Genomic DNA, 25,954 nt, shown 5'->3' on the forward strand with positions numbered 1-25,954 from the left:
CAGGTCCCTAAGCAATTCCATCCCGCACCGTAACACCCCGACTGGTGTTCCTGGGTCCCTAACATTGTCTGTACCCGCTATGGAGGTTGGACAAAATGAGTTTTTCACTGCCCTGCCTCAGGCCTCGCTCAAAGGTCTGGCCCATGATATTTGGTGTACATTGGGACCCCAGCGCCCACATATTTGAAACAGGGTGAGAAGCAGGTGTTGAGCTGCTACATTTCCAGGTTCTAGGTAGCCTGTGGAACCCCTGGTCGTTGATGGAAGCACAGCGTTCAAGGGCGGTAGAGCTCAGGTACTGGAGGACACATGGGCCGCGCCGGGTCTAGCTGCGGGACATCCCCAGACCCCAGCACAGCCTCCCAGGCCGACCTTCCAGAAGCCGGCCCACTGCCTTCCCCGGGTCCCAGCCCAGAAAAGCGGAGACTTTCCTCTCCGTTTGGAAGATGGACTCATCCCCTACTTCCTCCTAGCTCCCCAGAAGACCTGGAGACCTCGGGAAGTGTCTTCATCCATGTTCGCTCCAACCCGGGGGCTCAGGCCCACCTCGATCCCACCTTCCCGGGAGGTCCAGGAAGGCCCCGCTGCACCCACCCCGTTGGCCTCACCCTGGCTCGGGCCTCTTTATCATCCTGCAGCTACGCTCCAACCAGGAGGCACGGCCAGTCCCCGCAGCCGGCTCTACCGCTCTGCTCGCAGGTTTGGGCTAGTCTGGGGCGGGGACTTGGGAGCGCCTAAAACTTGCCAGGAGGGCGGGGCCGTAGACCCGTCCTTTAAAGGTTGGAACTGGCCCCGAGGCGCCGGCAGCACTGGGCGGTCCCGGGAATAGCGCAGGACCCGGCTCCCCTCGCCTAAGCTGCTGGGGGGCGCCATGGGCCGCTACCGCATCCGCGTGGCCACCGGGGCCTGGCTCTTCTCCGGGTCGTACAACCGTGTGCAGCTTTGGCTGGTCGGGGCGCGCGGGGAGGCGGAGCTGGAGCTGCAGCTGCGGCCTGCGCGGGGCGAGGTCAGCGCGGGGAGCGAGGGGGGCGGGGGCAGCGAGGAGCGAGGGGGGCGGGGGCAGCAGGGAGCGAGGGGGGCGGGGGCAGCAGGGACCCCGGGCCCGGGCCGAGCTGGGCTGGCGGCGGGAGGGCGGGAGGCTGGGGGCGAGGTGACAGCGCGACCTCGCGGACTGGGACTTCCACGAAGTTGGGACGAGAGGGGCAAGATCAGGGACGGCGTCCGGAGCTGGGATCCCGGGCTGGGCTCAACCCCATCTCCCTTCCCCGTCCCTGGTCCCGGCAGCCTCCATCCAGCTCCTTCTCCCAGTGACCCAGAGCCCATGCAAGTGTGAGTTCAGAGGTCAGACGTGAAGCTCCTCCAAGCACCGGTGCGGGGAGAGCTCAGTTAATGGCACCCACGCGGGCGACGCTGCTCCAGCATCAGCTCCAGGCGCTGCGGGCCCTAGTCCTGCACCTGACTCTGGGCGTCTGAGACCCAAAGAGCAGGTCGTGCGGGGGCGGGAAAGAGGCGATGCTGTCTTTAGAGGCCCTGAGAAACTGAGGTTGCACAGGAGCGCGGTTCCGTCCTCCAAACGGCCTCGGCCGGGTCCCTCCTACTAAGTCTGGCCTGGGTCCGGCCTGCACAGGAGGAGGAGTTTGATCATGACGTTGCAGAGGACTTGGGGCTCCTGCAGTTCGTGAGGCTGCGCAAACACCACTGGCTGGTGGAGGACGCGTGGTTCTGCGACCGCATCACGGTGCAGGGCCCTGGAGCCTGCGTGGAGGCGGCCTTCCCGTGCTACCGCTGGGTGCAGGGCGAGGACATCCTGAGCCTGCCCGAGGGCACCGGTGAGCAGGCGGCGTCGGGGAAGGAGGCACAAGGTCCTGGGAACTGCTGCGGGGCTAGGAGGACAGAGTTAAGGACGGTCGGAGCAGACTTAAGAGGATGTATGGGCCCAGGGCAGGTGAAGTGTAGGGATCCCAGCGTGCTGGACAGAAAACGGGAAGGAGTTATGAATTCCCAAAGTTTTACCCAGGCTAAGAGAGGCTGCGTGTGAGGCTGGAGGCAGGGAGTAACTGATCTGGAGATCCCATCTTCCAAGAAGGCAAAGACAGAAAGTGGGAGTTGCAGCGATCCAGGAAAACAGAGAAGCAAAGTAAAAGTAGGAAGGAGATGTCAAGGTGACTCAGAAGACAGGTGAGGGGACCACATGGAACAGAAGGGGGTGGGTGACCCATGAGAGCAGACACTTAAGGGAAACAAACATAGGATGCTGGAGAGATGGTCTGGTTGGAATAACACCAAGACACCCATGAAAGACAAGAAGCACACTGGTCCGCAGGAGACAGGGAGGAATGAGGATGGCAAATAGTGAATTTTTTTTTTTTTTTTTTTTTTTTTTGAGACGGAGTCTTGCTCTGTCGCCCAGGCTGGAGTGCAGTGGCGCGATCTCGGCTCACTGCAACCTCCACCTCCCGGGTTCACGCCATTCTCCTGCCTCAGCCTCCTGAGTAGCTGGGACTACAGGCGCCCGCCACCACGCCCGGCTAATTTTTTATATTTTTTTTAGTAGAGATGGAGTTTCACTGTACTAGCCAGAATGGTCTCGATCTCCTGACCTCGTGATCCGCCTGCCTTGGCCTCCCAAAGTGCTGGGATTACAGGCTTGAGCCACCACGCCCGGCCCAAATAGTGAATTTTTAACCATGGGTGACGAGTAAAAGAGAGATGAATCCAGAGACGAGTGAGGGCAGTAGGGATGGAACATCAAATCTATGACTTTGAGACAGGTGAGTGTAAATGCAGAAAAGACCCAGAATAAGTCAACAGATACAGATTATGATGGTAAATCCAGAAAGATGAGGTTTAAAAAAAAAAAAAAGCAAATGTAGAATCTTTTGAGGACAGGTGAAGGCGTGGCAGGTGAGGTTTAAGACGTGAAATTAATCAAAGCAATCTGTAGTAGACAGTAGGTGTAGGTGTATATGTGACTAAGATTTCATCACCTTAATTAAGGCGATTTCTTTCCAACCATAGATATTGATGAAGTAAGGCCAGGTAGGGGAAGATGAGTGAAGGAGCAAGAAATGGTGGCAAACAGGAGGTTTTTATCTACAGGCAAAGGATGAGGGCTGAAATAAGAGAAAGCAGGAGTGCAAAGTTGGCAAAGATGGGATAAACGTGTCTAGGGGATAATCAAATGAGGCAAAGCCAGAGATAAAAGCAACGGTGCATGGCTGAAAACATGGAATACGGCTAACCACAGGGAGATGAGGACAAGAGGTGGGCATAGGACCAGACAGAGCCGTGAGGCCAATTGTCCTGATGTCTCCCCAGCCCGCCTGCCGGGAGACAATGCCTTGGACGTGTTCCAGAAGCATCGAGAGAAGGAACTGAAAGACAGACAGCAGATCTACTGGTGACCACCCACCCCTTAAACTAACCCCGCCACCACTGTCCCACCCCTTCCCTGCCCCTGTCCCCATCACTGACCATGACATCCTTCCTGAAGCTTTGTCCCCAACTCCTAGCTGGGCCACCTGGAAGGAAGGGTTACCCCTGACCATCGCTGCAGACCGTAAGGATGATCTACCTCCAAATATGAGATTCCATGAGGAGAAGAGGCTGGACTTTGAATGGACACTGAAGGCAGGGTGAGAAAACGGCTAGACCTCGGAGTGAAATAAGGGCTGGGAGGGCCAAGAATGATGGTAGATGGTGCAGGACTGAGGGATCAGCTGATGAGTTAAGCCTCAATACCTGTCCTAGGGCTCTGGAGATGGCCCTCAAACGTGTTTACACCCTCCTGAGCTCCTGGAACTGCCTAGAAGACTTTGATCAGATCTTCTGGGGCCAGAAGAGTGCCCTGGCTGGTCAGTGGTTCCCCCAGGTCCCCATAATCCCTTAATGGCCCCTCTGGATGACTCATCACACTCCACAGTCCCCTATAACTCTTTGCAAGAAGAGACCTTATCATATCTGGTCAACTCAGAGAGGCCTTGAGAATGAAAATGCAGAAGCTGGGTTCAGGGTGGGTCATATACCTGAACCCCTGGGGTAGACTTTGGAGAAGGGATACGCAGGCTATGGTACATATATCCTCCTTCCACCGCCCACCACAGAGAAGGTTCACCAGTGCTGGCAGGATGATGAGGTGTTCGGCTACCAGTTCCTCAATGGTGTCAACCCCATGCTGTTGAGACGCTCGACCTCTCTGCCCTCCAGGCTAGTGCTGCCTTCGGGGATGGAAGAGCTTCGGGCTGAACTGGAGAAAGAACTGCAGGTACCTCTCCTTCCCCTGCCTGGCAATGTTCTCTCCTTAGTAGTGTGGTGAGAACGGACAGAGAGAATCCAAACTGAGTCAGAGGAAGGCTGCAGTACTGCGTTGCCCCTTGGTGCAGTCCTGTGCTGGAAAAATACAGAAATAAAAGATGTAGGAGAAGAAACAATGAGGAGCTCCCAGCAGGAAGGGGAAAATAGAACGGATCCCAGCACACAGAGGGGCTGGAGATGTTAGCAGGAAGCGGCATTGCCTGGCCGCAGTGTTCTGGACTCCAGTGTTCATGGGTAGGGAGAAAAGTGAGGCAGTGCCATCAGGTGGGGAGAATCGGGGAGGCTTTCTAGAAAAAGAAAGCGGGGTTTGGAAGCGATGGACTGTACTGAGGACAAGCCTAGGCCAAATGTGTGCGTGTGCGTGTGTGTGCTGTATGCGGTGGCAGGGGTGGCGAGGAGAAGCTCTCTGGAATATTTGGCAGAGGAGGCGAGATTTGAATAGGGAATGAAAGAGCATTTGCTGAGCTGATAGGAGCCAAAACCGGAGCGCAGACCATTCGGGAATGATCAGAAAGGGGCCTGGCCATTTGACAGGTGGTCAGTTTATAATGCCTGTGATGCCAACTGGATTGAGCAGGCCTGGTTCCAAACCCAGATCTGCCACCACATCCACGCACAAGACGTCTACCCTCACCAGACTGTTTCTTCACTTTAAGATGAGAGGAACTGGACCAGGGGCTCTAGTTCTCCCAACAGCACTCCGGTACTGACCCAGGAGAATGGCAAGAAGCTAGACTAAATCTCTTGCCCTTTGCCCTGGTCCCCTGGGGGTAGACTTTGAACTCTAAAAATGGATACATCCCTCCTGTCCCCAGAATGGTTCCCTGTTTGAAGCTGACTTCATCCTCCTGGATGGAATTCCAGCCAACGTGATCCGAGGAGAGAAGCAGTACCTGGCTGCCCCCCTCGTCATGCTGAAGATGGAGCCCAGTGGGAAGCTGCTGCCCATGGTCATCCAGGTAAGAGCCGGCCCTGGGCCTCTCCCGCAACGTTGCGCTCTGTTCACCTCAACCTCTGCTCCCAGGAACCCAGCCCCTGGCTCTTGGCTCCCAAACCCCATCCTCACTCAGTGAGACTTGTCTTCATGTCACTATTTGCCTGGACCCTCGTCTCTCCTGCCTCATCCAACTAGAGTTACTTGTTCAAGAGTCAAAATGGCCTCTTGGAGTTCTCATCCTGTATCCAATGGTCCTCACACTTCAGTGTGCATCAGAATCACCTGAAGTGCCTGTTGAAATGCAGATTTCTGGATTCCATGACCAGACTTTCTGATTCAGTATGTCTGGGGTGGGAACTGAGAGTCTGCGTTTTTATAAGTTCCGAAGTGGTGCTGACACTACCAGTTTGGGACTACACTTTCAGAATCGCTATCTCATCTCTCAGTGGCCTCTGACTCTGAACCCTCATCGTCTCTTGACTACCTTTTCTCTCAATATTTTTTTTTTTTGAGATAGAATCTCACTCTGTCACTCAGGCTGGAGTACAGTTGTGCGATCTTGGCTCACTGCAACCTGCGCCTCCTGGGTTCAAGTGATTCTCCCACCTCAGTCCCTCCAGTAGCTGGGACCACAGGCATGTGCCACCACGTGGGCCTGGCTAATTTTTGTATTTTTTGTAGAGATGGGGTTTCGCCATATTGCCCAGGCTGGTCTTGAACTTCTGGGCTGAAGTAATCTGCCTGCCTCGGCCTCCCAAAGTGCTGGGATTACAGGTGTCAGCCACCGCACCTGGCCTTCTCTCACTATTCTTAACACTCAGGAGACAAGAACTGTCAATCATCTTACACCTCCTACTTCTCCTTCACATTCCACCACCATCTGAGCACCGACCCCAAAGCAGCAGGTTTCTCCCACACCACTGTTAGGGCCTCCTTCTGGACCCCCTTCTTCCAGTCCCTCCTGCCTTCCACCTGACATCAGGGCACTCCTGCTAGGGAGTGGCAGGCTGGGAGGGTTCACAGTCCTCCTGCTAGACTATAACCTCCTAGAAGGCAATAATCTTACTTAGTCATCTCTGTTTCCCCAAGAATGCTGACTATAATGTCATAGATGGAATGGGAGTTCAGTAATTCCTCTTTCTCCCAGATTCAGCCTCCCAACCCCAGCTCTCCAACCCCAACACTGTTCCTGCCCTCAGACCCCCCACTTGCCTGGCTCCTGGCAAAGTCCTGGGTCCGAAATTCAGATTTCCAACTGCACGAGCTCCAGTATCACTTGCTGAACACTCATCTGGTGGCTGAGGTCATCGCTGTCGCCACCATGCGGTGCCTCCCAGGACTGCACCCCATCTTCAAGGTACTTACTAATCTATTAAATCACATATCCCTCAGACCCCAGAGAGAGGAACAGCCCAGGATCAAATGATATTGCAGCAGCAAAAACTCTTTGTAGCAATTTGTGAGTGAAGAGGAGACTGTCTCAATATCTTGAGATGTTGATTTTAATTAAGTTTATTAAGTTTAGTCACTTAACATTATATAGGAACCCTCTGAAATTCTCAGAGATCTGACATCTAGCAGTGCGCTCACAGTAGGGCTTGAACACCGTTAGTAAAACAAAAGCCGTATTCCTACCTTAGATTTAGTATCTAGCCAGAAAAACAAGTGATGCCCATAAGAACCAACCAGAGAACAGTATCTGGTACTACAGTTTGAAATCACAAAGGACAGCCTATAACAGTCTAGTATTGATGAAGAATGTTTCTCCCCAACTGAGGAGTCAGCTAAGTAGAAACAGATCAAAAGGCAAGGAAGAGCAGCCAGCAAGCCACTCATACCTGCCCAACAGTAAGGTGGATAGAGATGTACGTTAGCATGGTAATGACAGGAATGAAAAGGAAAGAATCTAAAACGTAGTGAAGGGAGGAAACGGTAGCTGCAGCGTGCCTGGGTGCAAGAGAGAGAAAAGCCAGAAGTCCAAGCTTCTGCCACACCTGTAAGTCCCTGGGGCGGGTGTGTTATACTGACCTAGAAATACTGTGGTTTTAAGAGCTGGGTGTGGTGGTTCATGCCTGTAATCCCAGTGCTTTGGGTGGCCAAAGCAGTATGATTGCTTAAGACCAGGAGTTCAAGACCAGCCTGGGCAACACAGCAAGTCCCGGTCTCTAAATAAATAAAAAAAAAAGAAAGAAAGAAAGAAAAGAAAGAAAGACTGTAATTTTATAAAACAGTGAGTTCTGTATATATTGCTAGGGAGAAGGCAAAATAAGACCTGTGCTTGCTTAAGAAAATGTTCTTAAAATCTTGATGATACTTTATATACAGGGAACTTGGCAGAGGGAGCACAAAAATGATACAAGCTTACAAACCAGAGTAATTGTAAGAAACAGTAAAGTTAGAAGAAACCAGAGTCGGCAAAAATGAGATGTTTGGTTTTAGGTACATGGAGTTTGATGTACTGGCAAGTTATGTAAGTAAGTCCTGGGTAAAAACAACTGAATTGTGTTTTCGCTGGGGGCCTCCACCCAGACCCCCCAAGCCTGGCCAGTATAGCTGTGCCCCCTCTGGAGTTTTCCCCTTCGGTAACATAGACAAGATGGAGACCAGTCTGATGAATGGAATCTTGGATTTCATTCATCTCATGCTGTCTCTCCTGCTTCCCCATCCTCTGCTCCACACGAACAAGTGAAGCCTCTATTCACACTTACAATTCCTTTTCCTAGTTCAGTCCTGTCCGTGTCTCCACTCACCACAGTAATGCCACCCCCCGGCAGACAGCTGACTTGCTGGCAGATGCACACGAGGGTCAAGCCTGCAGATGTCTTCACAGTGGCTATGCAGGCTCTGGCTTTGGATTGCTGGGGTCTCAGTCCTGTACCCCGGCCTCAATAATTTCCAGATGTCCTCGCATGTTCCATTGTGAGGTTGTTAAAGGTTAAAATGATTTAATGGTGTGACACAAGCTAAATGCTACGAAAAACCTTAGTTCTTGCAAAATTTTTCTTTTTCAGCGACAAGTTCTCACTCTGTCACCCAGGCTGGAGTGCAGTGGCGTAATCATAACTCACTGCAGCTTCAAACTCCTGGGCTGAAGCGATCCTCTAACCTCAGCCTTCAGAGTAGCTGGGACTACAGGTGTGCACCACCATGCCTGGCTAACTTTTTTTATTTTTTGTAGAGACAGGGTTTCGCTATGTGGCCCAAGCTAGTCTCAAATTCCTGGGCTCAAGCGATCCTCCTGCCTCAGCCTCCCAAGTCCCACCAAAGGTGTCACTGGGGTCATTGCCAGTGTCCAGCATCAACAATTCAGACACGCACCAAAACTGCTTGAAACCTGCATATTAACTATGTGGAAAGGAAGACAAACAGTCTAAGATAAAAAGAAACGCATGTAAGGACCAGGTGGCCTTTTTTTAATAGCTAAGGAAAAGCAGGAGAGGAGGGGCCCAAGAGTGGAGAAAGATTTGCTTAAACAGGTAGCTGAATACAGCTCTTCTAGTTCTGACCGCAAGTATTCTCCCCACCCGTCCCCTGAAGAAACCCCCAACTGTGAAACAACTAAAAGATGGAGATGCAGCTTTGATAATAAGCAGAGAGGCTAGTTTAAGAGAATGTGAATGACAGAGGAGGTAGCAAAGAAAATCAGAAGGGGCTGATTCATAAGATACCTATACTCAAGGTGGAAACAATGAAGCGGACAGCTACTATTCCAGGACTCTTGTGTGTAATGGACACTCTCCAACATCACTTAGGTGAGGATCACCACAGCCCCTGAGATAAGAGAGTCTATTACTGCCCCCTGTTGACAAATGAAGAGATTGCAGATTAAAAGGTTATTAACTTGGCCAAGTCTCAAAATGAGGAGTAAAGTGTAGGTTAAAATCCTGGTCAGTCTGGCTCCAGGACCCAACTTGCAGGGAAGTTGGAGAGCACAACAGTGAGTGATCAGAGCAGCAGGAGACCAGCCTGTCAAGGAAAGCATCAAGAGGAGAAGGCGCCACGCTGGGTGCCAGGTCCTACCAGGAAGGACCCAAGCATGGTCTCCACCAGTCACGCCCTCCAATCTCCTCCTCTCCAGTTCCTGATCCCCCATATCCGCTACACCATGGAAATCAACACCCGGGCCCGGACCCAACTCATCTCAGATGGAGGAATTTTTGATAAGGTGAGGAGGGTACGGGTCATGGGACTGCCTCATCCATCTCTCCATGAGCTGCCACTTTCAGGATCCAAGACCAACTATGTGTGAATGTCCTCACTCTTAACCTATGAACCTGTCCCTTTTATACCCATGTCTTTTTTTTTTTTTTTTTTTTTTTTTTTTTGAGACAGAGTCTAGCTCTGTCGCCCAGGCTGGAGTGCAGTGGCGCCATCTCGGCTCACTGCCACCTCCGCCTCCTGGGTTCAAGCGATTCTCCTGCCTCAGCCGCTCGAGTAGCTGGAATTACAGGCACCCGCCACCATGCCCAGCTAATTTTTGTATTTTTAGTAGAGATGGGGTTTCACTGTGTTGGCCAGACTGGTCTCGAACTCCTGACCTCATGATCTACCCACCTCATGATCTACCCATGTCTTAATATCTGAAAATCCCACATCTGCCCCACTTTATGGAAGATGTGATGGTTCTCCAGCCCTGTTTCCCCCTCTAAGACCTGTGATCTCCTGTCCCAGGCAGTAAGCACAGGTGGAGGGGGCCATGTGCAGTTGCTCCGTCGGGCGGCGGCTCAGCTGACCTACTGCTCCCTCTGTCCTCCTGACGACCTGGCTGACCGGGGCCTGCTGGAACTCCCAGGTGCTCTCTATGCCCGTGATGCCTTACGGCTCTGGGAGATCATTGCCAGGTGAGTAAGGAGGAGCTGAGAAATGGGGGGGGGCTCTGGCCTGAGGCCAGCATGGGGCAAAAGCAAGAAGGTCCAGACAGGAAAAGCAGAGAACTCAATCCTGGGGAGAGATGAGGAAAAGTGAGGACACAGTGGGTGGCTCTGACAATGAGGAGACTGGGATGGGGCAGAGAGAGGAGGTGAGGGGAGCTGTGGGGGGAGACTGGGGGAGGTGTCTGGAAAAATCAGGATTTTCTGAGGATGTATGACAGCAACCGTGCGAATTCCTAGAACTAAGAACCCACATCTTCCATGAGATGCTAGTGTGTTTAGAGGGCTGAGGATGTCCCGAAGGCAAGGTGTCTTCCCAGATACCGTGGAAGCATTGGGCAGATGCCACAGAAAGAGGAATAGAGGTCAGAGGCCGGGGCCTTCTGCCCTCAAGTGCCTTTTCCCCCTGGGTAGGTATGTGGAGGGGATCGTCCACCTCTTCTACCAAAGGGATGACGTAGTGAAGGGGGACCCTGAGCTGCAGGCCTGGTGTCGGGAGATCACGGAGGTGGGGCTGTGCCAGGCCCAGGACCGAGGTAAGATCCGTTCTAGAGACAGAAGAAGCTCCTGGGAGACTCTGCCAGGGCCCCTTCCCAGCCCCGCCCTTCTGGGGACAGGACCCCAGCCTCTCATCACGCCTCCCTTCCTCCCTCCACACGGTTTGAAAGCATGTGTATCCCATTCCCACCTCCTCAGACTCGGACAATTCTAGAGACCCAAGGACTGTCCTCCTCAGAGACCCTGGCCATCAACCCCTAGTCCCACCACACCCCAGTCACAGATGCCCCTGAACTGCCATATCCTGGGGCCCACCAGGCCACAGCCGCAGCTGGGAGGGGTCTGCACAGTCCCTGCTGGGCTCATATTCTCTCCTGATGGTTCCGCTTTCCTAACTGAGGATGTAAATGGGAAGATTTTCCCTCCAAAGCCCGTAAGGACCCACCCTGGCTTTCCCTCCCTCTCTTCCTGCCTGCCACTGTCCAGCATGCCCAGAGGGTCCAGGAATACTGCATGCTTGCTACAGTGCAAGGTCAGCTCTTGATGTAAGGTCAGCTCTTGATGCAAGCTCAATGTATAGACATGCTTTGCCTCAAACCCAAACTCAGCACCCTGATCCTTGGGGCTCAGGTTTCTTTGGCTAATCCAACCCTCCCACCCTAACCACCCCTTGGCCAAAATCTAGCCACGACCTTTAGTCAACTCTCGTTCCCCACATTTGAGCCTCTGAGGAAGAAAAAGCCTTTGCTGAGCTCTTAGGTTGAATCACACAGGCACCAGCCTGCACTACTGTCACTCATCCTTCGGCCCCTCCCCCTCACACTTCAGACCTAGGCCTTGAATGCCATCCTCTGCCTCTGTGGGACAACTACAGACATTTACTGGGGAGCCCTTATGGCCAATCCTGGGAATGTGGCAAACATCCTTACCCTGGAGGGAGCCTCTCCCTGGGGAATCTGCACCACCCTACCCTTCCAGGACCAAACTCTCTCTAGCTCTTCTCAGTACAGTCCCTTAGGCTCCTAGCAGTTTGGGCTACTACAACAAAACATTTGCTGGGTGCAGTGGCTCACGCCTGTAATCCCAGCACTTTGGGAGGCTGAGGTGGGTGGATCACGAGGTCAGGAGTTTGAGACCAGCCTGGCCAACATAGTGAAACCCCCGTCTCTACTAAAAATACAAAAATTAGCCAGGCGTGGTGGCACGCACCTGTAATCCCAGCTACTCAGGAGGCTGAGGCAGGAGAATCGCTTGAACTTGGGAGGCAGAGGTTGCAGGTGAGCCGGATCACGCCATTGCACTCTAGCCTGGGCAACAGAGCGAAACTCCATCTCAAAAAAAAAACAAAAACAAAAACAAAACCACACACCATAGACTAGGTGGCTTATAAACAACAGAAATGTATTCCTCACAGTTCTGGAGGCTGGAAGTTCAAGATCAGGTTCTGGTGAGAGCCCTCTTCCAGGCTGCCCACAGCCGATTTCTCCCTGTGTCCTCACATAGCAGAAAGATAGCAAGCTAGCACTCTGTCCTCTGCTCATAAAGGTATTAAACCCATTCAGGCCGGGCGCAGTGGCTCAAGCCTGTAATCCCAGCACTTTGGGAGGCCGAGGCGGGCGGATCACGAGGTCAGGAGATCGAGACCATCCTGGCTAACACGGTGAAACCCCGTCTCTACTAAAAATACAAAAAATTAGCCGGGCATGTTGGCGGGCGCCTGTAGTCCCGGCTACTTGGGAGGCTGAGGCAGGAAAATGGCGTGAACCTGGGAGGCGGAACTTGCAGTGAGCCGGGATCGCGCCACTGCACTCCAGCCTGGAGGACAGAGCAAGACTCCATCCAAAATAAATAAATAAATAAATAAACCCATTCAGGAGGGCTGCACCCTCATGCCCTAATGTGGGGCTCCACCTCCAAATACCATCACAATGGGATTAGATTTCAATATAAAAATTTTTTGGAGCCAAAGACATTCAGTTCATGACACATGTTAACTTTAACCTCCACTAACTGCCCTCCCCCTTGTTCTCTTTCAGTTCTCATAGCTCACTTTTGTCTAGTTTTCCCAACAGACATTTTAGAGGCTAAAATTTAAAATGCCATGGGATTAACAGTCAGGAACCTGAGTTCAAGGTCAGCCTCTGCCTTTTCCCAACTATGCAGTCCTGACAGTTTATTCTCTATGGGCTTTCATTTTCTTACCTATAAAATGAGAGTAATTATATTTATTCCACTTAACTGATAAGATTATCGGGTCTCCCAGCATTTTAGGAGGCCGAGGCGGGCAGATCACCTGAGGCCAGGAGTTCGAGACCAGCCTAGCCAACACGGTGAAACCCCATCTCTACTAAAAATACAAAAATTAGCCGGGCATGGTGGTGGGAGCCTGTAATCCCAGCTACTTGGGAGGCTGAGGCAGGAGACTCACTTGAACCTGAGAGGCAGAGGTTACAGTGAGCCGAGATTGTGCCGCTGCACTCCAGCCTGGGCAACAGAGCAAGACTCCGTCTCAAAAAAAAAAAAGATTATCAGGTCTCTGAGCCCCATATCCACTGTAAGATGAGTGGCCTGAGATAACCTTTGTGGGAGCCCCTCTTAGCTGTGACACTGGAAATCCATGACTTATTCCCCACCTTATAACACAGACACTTGTAATTCTGTCTGGGAATAGGAGTACGCATCCCTAAATTATTTATTTATTTTGTAATATTTAAATAGAGACAGGTTCTTGCTCTGTCACCTGACTACCAGCAATCCTCCTGCCTTGGCCTCCCAAAGTGCTGGGATTACAGGCATGAGTCACTGACCATGGATCCCTCAATTCTTGTTTTTTGTTTTGTTTTGTTTTGTTTTTTTGAGACAGAGTCTCGCTCTGTCGCCCAGGCTGGAGTGCAGTGGCACGATCTCAGCTCACTGCAAGCTCCACCTCCTGGGTTCACGTCATTCTCCTGCTTCAGCCTCCCGAGTACCTGGGACTACAGGTGCCCGCCACCACACCTGGCTAACTTTTCGTATTTTTAGTAGAGACGGGGTTTCACCGTGTTAGCCAGGATGGTCTCGATCTCCTGACCTTGTGATCCGCCCACCTCGGCCTCCCAAAGTGCTGGGATTACAGGCGTGAGCCACCGCGCCTGGCCGCCTCCCTCAATTCTTAACCACTTTTTGAGGCAAGGAATATTTGGTCACTCAGAACTTTTCAGCCCCCAATCCTTCCATAACAATAATTATTACTTATTGAGCATTTATTACAGACCAGGTGATTTTGATACATCATCTCATATATAATGTAGGTATCATCCATATTTTACAGGTGAAAAAACTGAGGTTCAAAGAGGTTAAGCTGGCCTATGGTAACTAAGTGTAAGTGATTGAGCCAGGACTTAAACCCATGTCTGATGCAAATATGTCTAAATAAAATGAACAAATACTCATCAATTCTAAAATATGGGCATCCCAAAACAACAGCCTTTGTTCCTCTCCTCTTATGCTGTAGCTTCTAACTCCTATTCCTTTCCTGCCCAGGTTTCCCTGTCTCCTTCCAGTCCCAGAGTCAACTCTGCCATTTCCTCACCATGTGCGTCTTCACATGCACTGCCCAGCATGCCGCCATCAACCAGGGCCAGGTATGGACAGCTGAAAGCCCAGGTCCCTGAAGGCAAGGTGACCTGAGGGAGAGATGGGAGTTCAAACCCTAAGTACCAGGGTTCTAGGCTTCCAGTTTCTTCCTCCAGCTGGACTGGTATGCCTGGGTCCCTAATGCCCCGTGCACAATGCGGATGCCCCCACCCACCACCAAGGAAGATGTGACGATGGCCACAGTGATGGGGTCCCTACCTGATGTCCGGCAGGCCTGTCTTCAAATGGCCATCTCATGGCATCTGAGTCGCCGCCAGCCGGACATGGTGAGAGGGGACTCTCGGGAGAGGGAAATGACAGTTGGAAAGGAAACATCAGAGTGAGGGGCTGGGCTCTAGGTGCATTTGTCTTTAGAAACTGATTAATCCTTTGTTCTGTCTCAGGTGCCTCTGGGGCATCACAAAGAAAAATATTTCTCAGGCCCCAAGCCCAAAGCTGTGCTAAACCAATTCCGAACAGATTTGGAAAAGCTGGAAAAGGAGATTACAGCCCGGAATGAGCAACTTGACTGGCCCTATGAATATCTGAAGCCCAGCTGCATAGAGAACAGTGTCACCATCTGAGCCCTAGAGTGACTCTACCTGCAAGATTTCACATCAGCTTTAGGACTGACATTTCTATCTTGAATTTCATGCTTTCCTAAAGTCTCTGCTGCTAAGGCTCTATTTTCTCCCCCAGTTAAACCCCCTACATTAGTATCCCACTAGCCCAGGGGAGCAGTAAACTTTCTCTGCAAAGACTAGATCCTTTTTTACCCTTTGCAGGCCACATAGTCACTGTCTCAACTACTCAGCTCTCCTGCTGCAGCATGAAGGCAGCCATAGACAACATGGAAATGAGTGTGACTGTGTTCCAATAAACCTTTATGGACACTGAGATATGAATGTTACGTCACAAAATAGTCTTCTTTTGGTTTATTCAACCATTTAAATGCAAAAAAGATCCACAAACAAATATGCTTTGTTTGAGACATGCACAGCCAGGCTACAGACTGGATTTGGCCCTTGAACCCTGCACTAGCCTGAGGCCCTGACCCTACTTCCAAAACATCCAAGATCATGGAGCAGGGAGATTTCTTAGAAAAATCAACTTACCTCAGCTAACTCTCCATTCCCAGGAACTAACCTTCATGCCTGGTGGCCAATGAACAAATTCCTGACTCGGTTCTTTGGCAATTTCCTTCCACCCATATTTCTCCTATTAACCCATGTACCCCAAAAGTCCCTGAATGATGTTTTGGGGGCAGAATAAAAACCACTGCCCCCAAATGGCTTCTTTCTCCAAACAGTCCCAGATGACAGGCACATAATTCATGTCTCAAGGCTACTTTTCCAGCCCCTTTAATACTCTGGGATCTATGTGTTTCCCACATTCCAAGTTATCTTTCACAAGCCTTTTAAGAACAATATGCACAAAATAAATAGACAAGAACTACAAAGTTATTCTAGCCAATGATAGTGTTTATTTGTTAGGTCCTGGGGTCTCAAGGTCAAATGATCCCTCTCAATTATTCTGAGGTCACTGTCCTCACTAGAGTGGGTACAACTTGCTCGGTGCAAAATTGTGTTCTTCAAATATCCCTATTTTTTTTTTTTTTTTTTTTGAGAAGTAGTCTCTATCGCCCAGGCTGGAATGCAGTGGCGCCATCTCAGCTCACTGCAACCTTCGCCTCCCAGGTTCAAGCGATTATCCCGCCTCAGCATCCCGAGTGTCTGGGATCACAAGCTCATGCCACCACACCCGGCTAATTTTTGTAATTTTTAGTAGAGACGGGGTTTCGCCATGTTGACCAGGCTAGTCTCGAACTCCCGACCTCAGGTGATCCGCCCGCCTCGATATTCCTATTTCTAAATAATTATTACAGATCTGTCACTCACCAGTTAAGCATACAAACAGCTTTTTTGGAGGGGATGACCTATTTATATTTTAAAATCTTATATCCTACCTTATTCAAGAGACCTATCAGTTTTCCTAGTTTAAAGTAGAGAAGCAAAGTGACATTTTTGTGTACATTTAACAGGACTGCTTACCTTCACTACCTGCTCAGTCGGCTTTCCCTGGACTTCTCCTAACCGCCCATTTTTCCTGGATTTGGCATCGAGAGTTACAGTGATGATAAAATGTTACTTAGGAGAAACAGTTCCAATACCAAGAACCTTCAGCAATTTTAAAGCGTTTTAAAGCCACAAAACCATGCCTGATCCCCAAAAGGGGGTCCTAAATCCTTTATACTGTCAGAATCTCAATTTTAAAAGGGAGTAGAGATAGAAACGCTCTCTGATGGTGAAAATCTGTCTTACTTACCATTTCCCCAACACATGAGAGACTAAGGAATTTCAGGTAAAAATCAGACGGTTCCAATCCTCCGATACTAAGAGCCCATCGCCCCAGTTCCCAGGAGCTCCGCCAGTTAGACTTTTTCCCCTAAGGCCTCCCTAAGCGTAGTTCCTCGTCACGTGACGTGACAGACTTGGTCACGTGACATGCCAGCTCCTTCCATTCCCGTGTGCAAGGGGAGGGGGACCAACAAACCGGAGGCCCTCGCCCTTCCAATACTCACGCCCCAGCTACAGAGGTCAAGACGGGTTTCCCCGGGAGCAGCTTCGGTTTCAGACACCGCCGTCTCCCGCGAAAGTCCTGAGAGGACGCCAGCCTTGTCCGCCTGCCGCCCCCGGGTGGGATGGTTGAGGCCGGGGCCACGCCCCCTCTGCAGCCCTGCGAGGACATCCTGGGCTTTCTCCCACCGCTTTCCGAGCCTGCTTGCACCTCGGCGATCCCCGACTCCCTTCTTCATGGCGTCGCTCCTGTGCTGTGGGCCGAAGCTGGCCGCCTGCGGCATCGTCCTCAGCGCCTGGGGAGTGATCATGTTGGTGAGGGGACTCCCCAGCAAGGATCGGAGAGGGCCTGAGGGGCTCCGGGCTGGGAGGGCTGGGAGGCGAGGAAACTCTGGGCCGCAGGCAGGCCGGAGGGGCTGGGGATCTACAGGCCCCGGAGAAGGAGACAGACTGAAATTGAAAAATGGGAACTGTTAGAGACCAGCCTAACCAACATGGTGAAACCCTGTCTCTAATAAAAATACAAAAATTAGACGGGCAAGGTGGTGGGAGCCTGTAATCCCAGCCTCTTGGGAGGCTGAGGCAGGAGAATCGCTTGAACCTGGGAGGCGGAGGGTGCAGTGAGCCGAGATCGCGCCACTGCACTCCAGCCTGGGTGACAGAGCGAGACTCCGTCCCCAAAGAAAAAGAAAAAAGGGAACTGGAGCGAAGGGCCCTGGAGTGGGAGGAGCCAGGGCTGGTAAATGTGGAGACCCCTCAAGGTAGGAGAAACAAGAGCGGGGTTCCTGAGAGATGCTTGAGTTGAATGGAGGACTTGGGAGGAAAAGACAGTGCTTGTTCCAGAAATGGGTAGCTGGGCCTTGTTTTCCCAGTAATCCACCCACCGCCACTTCAAGAAGAAATGATATGAAGAAGTGCCAGTTCTCCCTCCCCTCTTCCGCACTGTCCCGTGATGATGACGCCTCCAGGGAGGACGATAATCTGGGTTCCCGGGAGAGATGGCTTGGTCACTATTCCCACCCTTGCCTCGGCCACTTGTCTCAATGTCACCACCTCACGCCCTGTTCCAGGTGGCTGAGTCCGAATCCAGTAACCACCACCTCGTTTTGGTTAATCTCAGGCTCGGGTGTTGTAGCAACATTGGAAATGGGAGGGGTTTACGAAGTGAACATGAGGTCAGGTGCCTGAATTCAACAGTCTACCCATTCCCCTTTCCCAGATAATGCTCGGAATATTTTTCAATGTCCATTCCGCTGTGTTGATTGAGGACGTTCCCTTCACGGAGAAAGATTTTGAGTAAGTATTCGGGTGGGGGAGGCGAGCTGGGAGCAGGTGGGAGGTGGCGAGGCCTAGGGTCAGAATTACGTCTGGGAGGCCGGGTGCTTAGGGCCCCTAGGTTAGAGGACTTGGAGAGCGGCTTTCTTGAGAATGTCGTTAGGAGCCAGGGAGTCAGACCTCAGCGGCCATCCCAAACCCACCACTTTAGGTGTGGCCTCTTTAGGTATTTTACTTTTCTGTGCCTCTCAGTCCACCTCTGCAAAATGGCTGCTATGACAGATCTCACCCCATAAGATGGTCAAGAAGATTGAATAAAGTAATATACGTAACAGCGCCTAGACAGGTGTAGGGCACGTAGTGCTCAGAAAATGTTGGCTCCTATTAATGTTTGACCCCTTTGCTTCATTCCCACCCCCAGGAATGGCCCCCAGAACATATACAACCTTTACGAGCAAGTCAGCTACAACTGTTTCATCGCTGCGGGCCTTTACCTCCTCCTCGGAGGCTTCTCTTTCTGCCAAGTTCGGCTCAATAAGCGCAAGGAATACATGGTGCGCTAGGGCCCCGGCGCGTTTCCCCGCTCCAGCCCCTCCTCTATTTAAAGACTCCCTGCACCGCGTCACCCGGGTCGCGTCCCACCCTTGCCGGCGCCCTCTGCGGGACTGGGTTTCCCGGGCAAGAGACTGAATCGCTTCTCCCATCTCTGGCATCCGGCTCCCGCGGAGAGGGCTGAGGCTGGGGGGCTGTTCCGTCTCTCCACCCTTCGCTGTGTCCCGTATCTCAATAAAGAGAATCTGCTCTCTTAAGCCCTGTGTCTGTGCCTGAGTGGGGGCGAGCACGGGGCTGAGACTAGAGGTCTGCCTCCGCCTGGGGAGTCCCGATCTCTGAGCGGAAGTGGAGTGGAGTGTGGCGCGGAAGTGAGGCGAAGGCTTTCCCCATCGCCTGGGCGCGCCGAGCGGTCTAAGCGACTGCGTCTGATGAGGCGGGGAGCCGCCAGGTTGAGCCTATCCGCTGCGGGGAGGGCGGGACTTCCTGCGCGGGGGCCCGAACCGCTCCGTCTCCCTGCTCTCCGTGGTCCCGGCTCGCGTGTAGCGGCAGCGGCGGCGTCTCCGTGAGGAGGCGCGCGGGGCCATGACGTCAGCGTCCACAAAGGTTCGACCTCCCTCGCGGACAGCGCTCCCTGGCGGCCACGGGAGGGCGGGCCCCCCACTTGGCTCGCGGCTCTTCCGCCCCGGGCGGGGAGCGGGCGGGAGTCGAGCCTGGGGTGGGGCTAGGGGCTCCGGGCGGGACGGGGAGGGCGGGCGCCGGCCCCCCGTGACGCTGCCCCGCCCCCAGGTCGGAGAGATCTTCTCGGCGGCCGGCGCCGCCTTCACGAAGCTCGGGGAGCTGACGATGCAGCTGCATCCCGTGGCCGACTCTTCCCCTGCGGGGTACGTGAGCCCGGACTGGGACGTGGACGCTGAGAGCGGGCGCTTGGACTCGGTCACAGACACGGACCCTCTCTAGCACAGGAACAGACGTTAGTTTCCCTTTGTGCCTGGCACAGCACAGAGTAGGTGTTAATAAATGATCGTTGAATGAGGGAATGAATGACAGATAAAAATACAGACAGGCCCATAGCCCAGACTCCTATTTCACAGTTCTCCCTGCTGCGAACGGGCCGACCACAAACCACCGCCACTCCCAACCACCCCAGTTCATGGAATTCCCCCAGACGGCTGCAGGCTGTGTTGGTGGGTCTGTTTGAAAAGCCCTTCTTGGCGAGTTGGTTTCAGTGTGCTGTGTACAGCAGCCGTTTAACGTTGATGGTGGAAAGGGGTGTCTAAGGTGGAGGTGGTTGTGATTTCTTGTGATTGGGGTCCTCCCGGTTCCCGCAGGGCCTCAAGAGCTTTCCCCCTCCCCTTATGGAGGACCTCTTTATGCATCCGTGGAAGGGGTCCCAGAAATCGGAAGGAGGCGGCTGGTTGGCTATGGGATGCATAGCCTGTGGGCTGGCTCCACACCCCCCCTCCCATTTTTGCTATCCCCCCTCTCCCCTTCTGACAGTGCGAAGTGGACGGAGACGGAAATAGAGATGCTGAGGGCTGCTGTGAAGCGATTTGGGGACGATCTTAATCACATCAGCTGTGTCATCAAGGAACGGACAGTGTGAGGGAGGGTGGCTGCCAGAAAAGGGCGGGTGGGCAGCCGTCTTCCTCCTTACCCAAGGTTCCATCGTCCTCAGAACTCCTTTCCAGCTCAGCTGCTTCCCTACTTTGTCACTAGTTTTTTAGAATCCCCTTGAGGACTGAAAGAATAGAATTGTCACAGTTGGTCAGAAGTTCCTAAAATGCTGTGGTAATCCTTCCAAGAATGTGAGTTGAGGTTGCCTGAGATGCTGTTATTGTATTTGATGATAGAAGTCCCCTGGTTATTTGTATAAATTTTTGAGGACCCCACTGCAGTGTTTCCAGGCATGTGGTGATCCTGAACTAGTTGATCAGTAAATCTCAATCCACCTGTTAATCACCAAGCTTTACCTGATGTCTCTCCCGGAAGAGAATTAGGAGATGGGCCTTTCCCACTACTCAGTTCAGGGACTCCACTCTCCGCACTCCATCCACCCTGAGTGAGTGTAAAACTTCGAGAAAGTGAGAACCCTACCGATGGGTTGGGGCCCCGACCTGGATTCTTATGAAGGGACTCCCAGAACCCCTTCCCCTCCCGTCCCCTCTTCTGTTAGTCTCTCTGATGACTCCTTTCCTAACCTCTTCTCTCTTTTCTTCAGGGCTCAGATAAAGGCCACTGTGAAACGCAAGGTATATGAAGATTCTGGCATCCCCCTTCCAGCTGAGTCACCCAAGAAAGGGCCCAAGAAGGTGGCATCTGGTGTCTTGTCACCTCCTCCAGCTGCCCCTCCTCCCAGCAGCTCCAGTGTCCCTGAGGCCGGGGGTCCCCCCGTAAAGAAACAGAAGGCTGGTGAGGGCTGTGGAGTTGCTGCCTAGGGGTTAAAGGTCCCATCTGAGGTTCAGTGAGAGAATTGGGCCCGAGTCAAAGAAGGGTCAATCTCTCTTCCTGTCCCTGTGGAGGTTCCCAGAGAGGGACAGAGGGGAGGGGAGGGGAGGCACGAAGCTTTGGGAAGCTTGGGGCTGGGGGAGAGGCTGTCAGGGGAACCTAGAACCTAGCTTATGCCCCCTTCCCAGATGTGACACTCAGTGCTCTGAACGACTCCGACGCCAACAGTGACCTGGTGGATATTGAAGGGCTAGGAGAAACTCCTCCAGCTAAGAAACTGAGCTTCGACCAGGGTAGGAGTCCTCCTCCTCCCACACAGCTGACGGGGTTGGGGAGAAAGGGCTCACCTGGATGGCAGGGCACGGTCTCCGCAGGGGCCCCTCCCTTGTATAGGGGTTTCAGAAGAGAAGGTGCTCTCATACACAGCGCAGGACATTGCATCAGTACGTAGCAGGGTGTTTCAGGGAGTTGGGAGTGGCCTTGGAAGCACACTGGGGGCTCGCTCCATCTCGGCCCATTTTACTTCCTGTTCCAGACAGCCTGACCCTGGATTCTGGCCTTCTCATGACCTCTGCTGATCCTCCTCTCCTCTCCTGCTGAGCCTTCCACCTCTGACCTCTCACTGTTCATTGCTGGACCTGTGGATCTCCTGGGACTCCGAGCAAGGCCTGCACGAGAGAGGGCTGAAAGGCTGCTGGGGCTGCCACCTTGCTATTCCCGCATAAGCATCTGCCCCCAAACCCCTTTGACCTTCATCTGATGGACATTTTTATACAGAAAACAATAAAGATTTCCCTCTCAGCTTCGTGCTGTCTGCTTAACATTATTAGCAAGAGAGGCCTGTTCCCTCTTCTCTCCTCGGCCCGTGGGGGCTCAGCCCCTCCTTGGTAGTTTTCACCACCCTGCCTGGAGCAGCACAGCCAATATTGGCAGACTCGCTTCCCTGTGCCAATATTTCTGTGCTGCTAGAGCCAGGGAAGCTGGGTGTGGGCAACAAAGACTCCACTTTGTTCTCTTGAGGCAGAACTTACTCCCAGGGTCTCTGGCCCTCAGTATTCTTGAAACTGCCCTGGAGATTTTAGAGGGGTGCTTACATACCCCACCCTCTCCTTCCCCACCTGGCAAGAAGTTTGTCACAAGGCCCCAGATGTTTTTTGTGTCACTTCTCCAGGATGGCCTCCCAGGGCCAAGCCTCGGCGGTGCCTCCCCCACCCTCGCTCTAACACCACAGTGTGGTTTGGACGTGGCCACAGTGCCGTACAAACCACAGTGTGCTGCTGGGGCGGGAGCAGGACCGGGGTGGGTTGAGAGGAAGAGAGCACACAGCAGTGCCGGGAAGACCCCAGCACCACCTCCAGGAGCGGGGGGATAGAGAAGCCTTAAAAGGCAAACATGGCCCCCAAAAACGTTTGGGAGGAACCAGGGACGGGCTGAGCAGGCAACTGGAAGGCGAGGGACCATGGGGATGAGCTCACAGTGTAGTAAGATTGGACCATCTTCCCTCTGTAGGAACTCAGCTCAGGGGATCCCTAGGGTGGGGTCAGAGGCAGAAGAAATTGGGAATGACTGGAGGGGCCAACATACTGCCTCCTGTCTCAGCAAGGGCAGGGACCCAAGGCTTCCTCTGTCCGTCCTTCCTCTCCCTGGGTCAGAACCCAAGAGAAAAGCAAGGAGAGACAGAGGGCCAAGGCCAGCAGGGTTGGGAGTTGGCAGTCCAGAGGTGGTGGGGCCGGAACATGGTTGGGAGAGGGGGGCCGGAAGTCGCCCTGGGCCCTGGGCCTGCCACAAGATGGAGGCCAAAGGCAGGAAATGGAGACCAGGGGGAAGGGGAGCAGCAGAGCCCAGGAAGAGGGCCATCTGGACCTGGGGGGCCAGGTATTCAACCCCCAGTGCTGTTCCCACTCCCCAGGGCCCCTGAGGACCTGAGCTGGCCCCCACAGCAACCTCCATCAGCCCATCCACCAGGCCAGGGCAGGCGGGCCCACCCCAGAGAGCCACGTTTAAGCTGAGACAAACATGCCTCTCCCCACCCCCAACTCCAGGCCTTCCCTCAGCCCTTTTCTCCTGTCCAGGACTTGATTTTTTGAAAACACCCCTCAGAAAGCAAAATCCAAGGGCCAAAATCCCTTCTGCAAATGAAAATGTGACCCCCTAAAATCCAGAAGTTATCTTCCTATATCCCATCGCATCTTTTACCACCCCCTCTTCCGACACACCCCCCAAAACTCTTAGCAATCTGAAAGATCTAAGGTGGTGTATGTAAGCAGTCTTTTTAGGCCCCCGAAGATGCCAGGCCCCTCCCGGACACCCCTATCTGTCCTCCATCAAATCTTGCCAAGACCTCCTGCTCCTCTACCACCCTCCATAGCCCCCAAACTAACAGTTGCCCCCAGCTCCCACCTCGGCAGAGCCTTTGTGGGGGGTGAAAGAGAAATTAAACACTATCCTAACGGCTGGGGATGTTGGGGGGCTCTCTGGTCTCAGCCTTTGGCTTCCGTCTGGGGGGCTGCAGTTTAGGGGTATAAGAGAAAGCCTCTCCAATCATCCCCCCAATTCCAAGACTGACAAAGCCAACCCCACCCCAGCACGCACCTCCAAACCTCCCCCCCAACCGCCACGTCTCTCCTGAAAACAGAGGACACTTCCCTCCCCACTTACCTCAGCTACTCTCCCCTGAGATCCTGGTCCCCTATTTTGAAAAGAGCAAAATTTGGGGTGCATCCCTCACATTTGGGGTGCAGGAGAAAGGAGCCGCCCCAGTCGCATCGCTGGCCTCCTTCCTCTCGGCTGGCTCAGGGACTGGGGAGTGCCCTGGGGAGGGGGCACCCCCACAAGAGAGCTCAGGAGGGGTTCCTCCACTCCCAGTCAGAATTGGGGACACCCCCCCAAAACCCGTCCCAGCCCATCCGTCTCCAACTCGGCGGGAGAGGCAGCTGCAATGCCCCAGTCAGATTCACCCAACACTACATTCCTCACCCCATCTAGAGGGGTCCCGGGGTCCCCAAAAAATCCCAAAAAAATCTAGGATGTTGGGAGGACGGTCCTGGACTAGCTCCCCAAATTTGGGGTCCTTAGATACCCCCGTTTTTTCAGGAAAATTCCGTCTTTTGCCTGCCTCCCGCCAGCCCTGCTCTGTCCCGATGCCAATTTTGGAAGTCACTCCCTCCTTCCTCCTCCCCGTCTCTCCAGGCCCCCCCCACCGCTCGGGGGCTAGGGTCCAGGACACCTGGCTTCCAGACCGGGGGCAAGCACTCCTCAAAGGGCTAGGGGCCAGGAGGTCAAGCTCATTGCCCCTGTCTTAAGGAAGCAGGAAAGCCCGTTCCTCCCTTCCCCTCCCCCCTGGCTGGTCTCCGTGGTGGTTTAGGAAAGCCTGGAGGATTGGAATCTGCCATTGCTGTTGCACAGGCAGTTTTTTTTTCTTGGGTTGGGGGGGTGGGCGGTGGGAGGGAGAGAGGGGAGGAGAGCCGAAGAGAGAAGGGACCCAGGCGCGAAGAGCTGGCCTGGCTTACCCTGTAGCCCCGGCTGCCGTGGGGAACCCCTCCCCCCCATCTCACCCACACTCCCAGTCCTCTGTCTGCTTTCTGTTTGGGGCTCATCCTAGAAAATCAGGGTGCAAGAATCACCTCCTTGTACCCCACCAGCACCCCTCCTTGCCACAGTTCCAACAGCACTGCCCTGGTCAGGGGTGTCCACTTTGCCAAGGGACACCCCATTTTCCTCCAACTTCCCCCAAACTAAGGGGTGCTCCCTTAAGAAATTGGGATGCAGAGTCTGAAACCGCCTTTTCTCCCTCTCTTCTCCCTCAAGCCACATAATAATAAAAGGAGATACCACACCCTTTCCAAGTTTCTCCCTTCAAATCCTGGGCTTATTTGGGGGTTCAGTAAAGAAACTTCTAGAATCTGGGGTGAGAGGGCACTATTAGACAACCAGAGTCCAAATTAAGTGAACTCCCAAATCAGTCTCACCTTATGATTATCCCTTAGCTTAACCAAAATCATCCAGAGTGACAAAACACCCCCCAATAAGGACACCCCAGAACTTTAGTCTCCTGTCCTCGAGGCCCTCAACTGGTTTCTCCCCTGGGGAAAAAGTTTCTTGGGTATCCATGGATACACAGGAATACCCCACGTCTTTCCACTTTGTGGAACATGAGTTTCCACAAGACTCAAACATAAAAGTTTGCTCCCCCCTCCCAGGACCCCCAATCACAGAAAGCTTCGAACTTGCTCCCAGCTTCCTATAATGTTCCACCTCAAACTAATTTTTAAAACTCCAAATTGAACTTATCCCCCAAATCTAATCTGAGCCTTGAAACTTAGATGGTACCCCAAAATAGACTGCACCCCCAAATCAGCATGAGTACTTTGGTTCTGCTGATAGTCCAAGATGACACAGGTGAGCACAATCTCCAAATTGTGGGTGTCAGAACCCCCAGAACTAATGTAGCTTCAAAGTCAGCCCCATACCTGAAACTTACCATAGAGGCCTCAAAGGCTGAATGCAGCCAGCGGTGCTCACAATCAAATCAACACCCCATAATAAACAGACACCCCACAACTGACCAAATAATACTCCATCCTGAGGCCAAAGGGAGCCCCTAGTCTAATTCTCATCTCCAAGCTGGGCAGAGACTTAAATAACCCTCACATGTCAAAGCCACCTCATCGTCCTAAATTTCCCAGTTCCCAGTTTCTCAGCTGTTCTTTCATGCATTCAAATAAAGACACACTCCGGTCTGAAGGGGAGGGCCCCGGGCCTGATATCCAGCCCCGTGGACCATGGTCGGCCATTCCTGGCCAACCGTACACTCTCCCCAGCCCAAATCCGGGGAGCTTCTGCCTTGCAGCTGGATTCAGCTCTAGCACCCC

The 25,954-nt window shown here is 53.0% G+C and overlaps 3 protein-coding genes and 2 long non-coding RNA genes across 10 annotated transcripts; 3 read left to right on the forward strand and 2 right to left on the reverse strand.

Annotated features, from left to right (window-relative positions):
• The first annotated feature begins 802 nt into the window (after positions 1 to 802).
• ALOX12 (arachidonate 12-lipoxygenase, 12S type) lies at positions 803 to 15,150 on the forward strand. The gene is made up of 14 exons (XM_032137835.2): positions 803 to 1,006; positions 1,628 to 1,829; positions 3,319 to 3,400; positions 3,513 to 3,635; positions 3,751 to 3,854; positions 4,104 to 4,264; positions 5,130 to 5,273; positions 6,399 to 6,608; positions 9,330 to 9,416; positions 9,923 to 10,092; positions 10,537 to 10,658; positions 14,143 to 14,243; positions 14,352 to 14,522; positions 14,640 to 15,150. The coding sequence occupies exons 1-14, from the start codon at positions 872 to 874 to the stop codon at positions 14,817 to 14,819; spliced, it is 1,992 nt and encodes a 663-aa protein (XP_031993726.1). The 5' UTR covers positions 803 to 871; the 3' UTR covers positions 14,820 to 15,150.
• LOC116458269 (uncharacterized) lies at positions 997 to 17,037 on the reverse strand. Its single transcript, XR_004245278.2, has 4 exons — positions 16,561 to 17,037; positions 14,192 to 14,285; positions 4,061 to 4,389; positions 997 to 1,883 (listed from the first exon to the last, which is right to left on the reverse strand). It is a non-coding gene; the product is annotated as an uncharacterized LOC116458269 (long non-coding RNA).
• On the forward strand, positions 16,943 to 18,895 carry RNASEK (ribonuclease K). The gene is made up of 4 exons (XM_058431439.1): positions 16,943 to 17,122; positions 17,684 to 17,900; positions 18,031 to 18,107; positions 18,508 to 18,895. Exons 1-4 carry the CDS (start codon positions 17,049 to 17,051, stop codon positions 18,647 to 18,649), a joined length of 510 nt encoding a protein of 169 aa, XP_058287422.1. The 5' UTR covers positions 16,943 to 17,048; the 3' UTR covers positions 18,650 to 18,895.
• Positions 18,896 to 18,985: 90 nt separating this feature from the next.
• On the forward strand, positions 18,986 to 21,884 carry CUNH17orf49 (chromosome unknown C17orf49 homolog). 5 transcript variants are annotated; one of them, XM_032137837.2, is made up of 6 exons: positions 18,995 to 19,241; positions 19,425 to 19,519; positions 20,136 to 20,237; positions 20,857 to 21,047; positions 21,272 to 21,376; positions 21,619 to 21,884. In XM_032137837.2, the coding sequence occupies exons 1-6, from the start codon at positions 19,221 to 19,223 to the stop codon at positions 21,681 to 21,683; spliced, it is 579 nt and encodes a 192-aa protein (XP_031993728.1). In that variant the 5' UTR covers positions 18,995 to 19,220; the 3' UTR covers positions 21,684 to 21,884. The 5 variants fall into 5 exon arrangements, with proteins under 5 accessions (XP_058287421.1, XP_031993730.1, XP_031993728.1 ...); XM_032137838.2 differs by having other exon boundaries at positions 18,999 to 19,241; positions 21,623 to 21,884; XM_058431438.1 differs by lacking the exon at positions 21,272 to 21,376 and having other exon boundaries at positions 18,986 to 19,241.
• LOC116458268 (uncharacterized) lies at positions 20,180 to 24,039 on the reverse strand. Of its 2 annotated transcripts, none has more exons than XR_004245277.2 (3): positions 23,742 to 24,039; positions 21,431 to 21,751; positions 20,180 to 20,376 (listed from the first exon to the last, which is right to left on the reverse strand). It is a non-coding gene; the product is annotated as an uncharacterized LOC116458268 (long non-coding RNA). The 2 variants fall into 2 exon arrangements; XR_009211089.1 differs by having other exon boundaries at positions 20,342 to 20,693.
• Between the last annotated feature and the right edge of the window lie 1,915 nt (positions 24,040 to 25,954).

The sequence above is a fragment of the Hylobates moloch genome, unplaced genomic scaffold (genome assembly GCF_009828535.3).
Source record: "Hylobates moloch isolate HMO894 unplaced genomic scaffold, HMol_V3 SCAFFOLD_19, whole genome shotgun sequence".
Taxonomy (NCBI): domain Eukaryota; kingdom Metazoa; phylum Chordata; class Mammalia; order Primates; family Hylobatidae; genus Hylobates; species Hylobates moloch.

Excerpts from the sequence above, each read along its gene's own strand:
- ALOX12 (XM_032137835.2), top strand. The coding sequence starts at position 872 with ATGGGCCGCTACCGCATCCGCGTGGCCACCGGGGCCTGGCTCTTCTCC. Across the intron at positions 3,855-4,103 it reads CCAGAAGAGTGCCCTGGCTG|AGAAGGTTCACCAGTGCTGG; the intron begins GTCAGTGGTTCC and ends CGCCCACCACAG. Across the intron at positions 5,274-6,398 it reads TGCTGCCCATGGTCATCCAG|ATTCAGCCTCCCAACCCCAG; the intron begins GTAAGAGCCGGC and ends TCTTTCTCCCAG.
- RNASEK (XM_058431439.1), top strand. The coding sequence starts at position 17,049 with ATGGCGTCGCTCCTGTGCTGTGGGCCGAAGCTGGCCGCCTGCGGCATC. Across the intron at positions 17,123-17,683 it reads AGCGCCTGGGGAGTGATCAT|TAATCCACCCACCGCCACTT; the intron begins GTTGGTGAGGGG and ends TTGTTTTCCCAG. Across the intron at positions 18,108-18,507 it reads TTCACGGAGAAAGATTTTGA|GAATGGCCCCCAGAACATAT; the intron begins GTAAGTATTCGG and ends TCCCACCCCCAG.
- CUNH17orf49 (XM_032137837.2), top strand. The coding sequence starts at position 19,221 with ATGACGTCAGCGTCCACAAAG. Across the intron at positions 20,238-20,856 it reads GTCATCAAGGAACGGACAGT|GGCTCAGATAAAGGCCACTG; the intron begins GTGAGGGAGGGT and ends TCTTTTCTTCAG. Across the intron at positions 21,048-21,271 it reads CGTAAAGAAACAGAAGGCTG|ATGTGACACTCAGTGCTCTG; the intron begins GTGAGGGCTGTG and ends CCCCCTTCCCAG.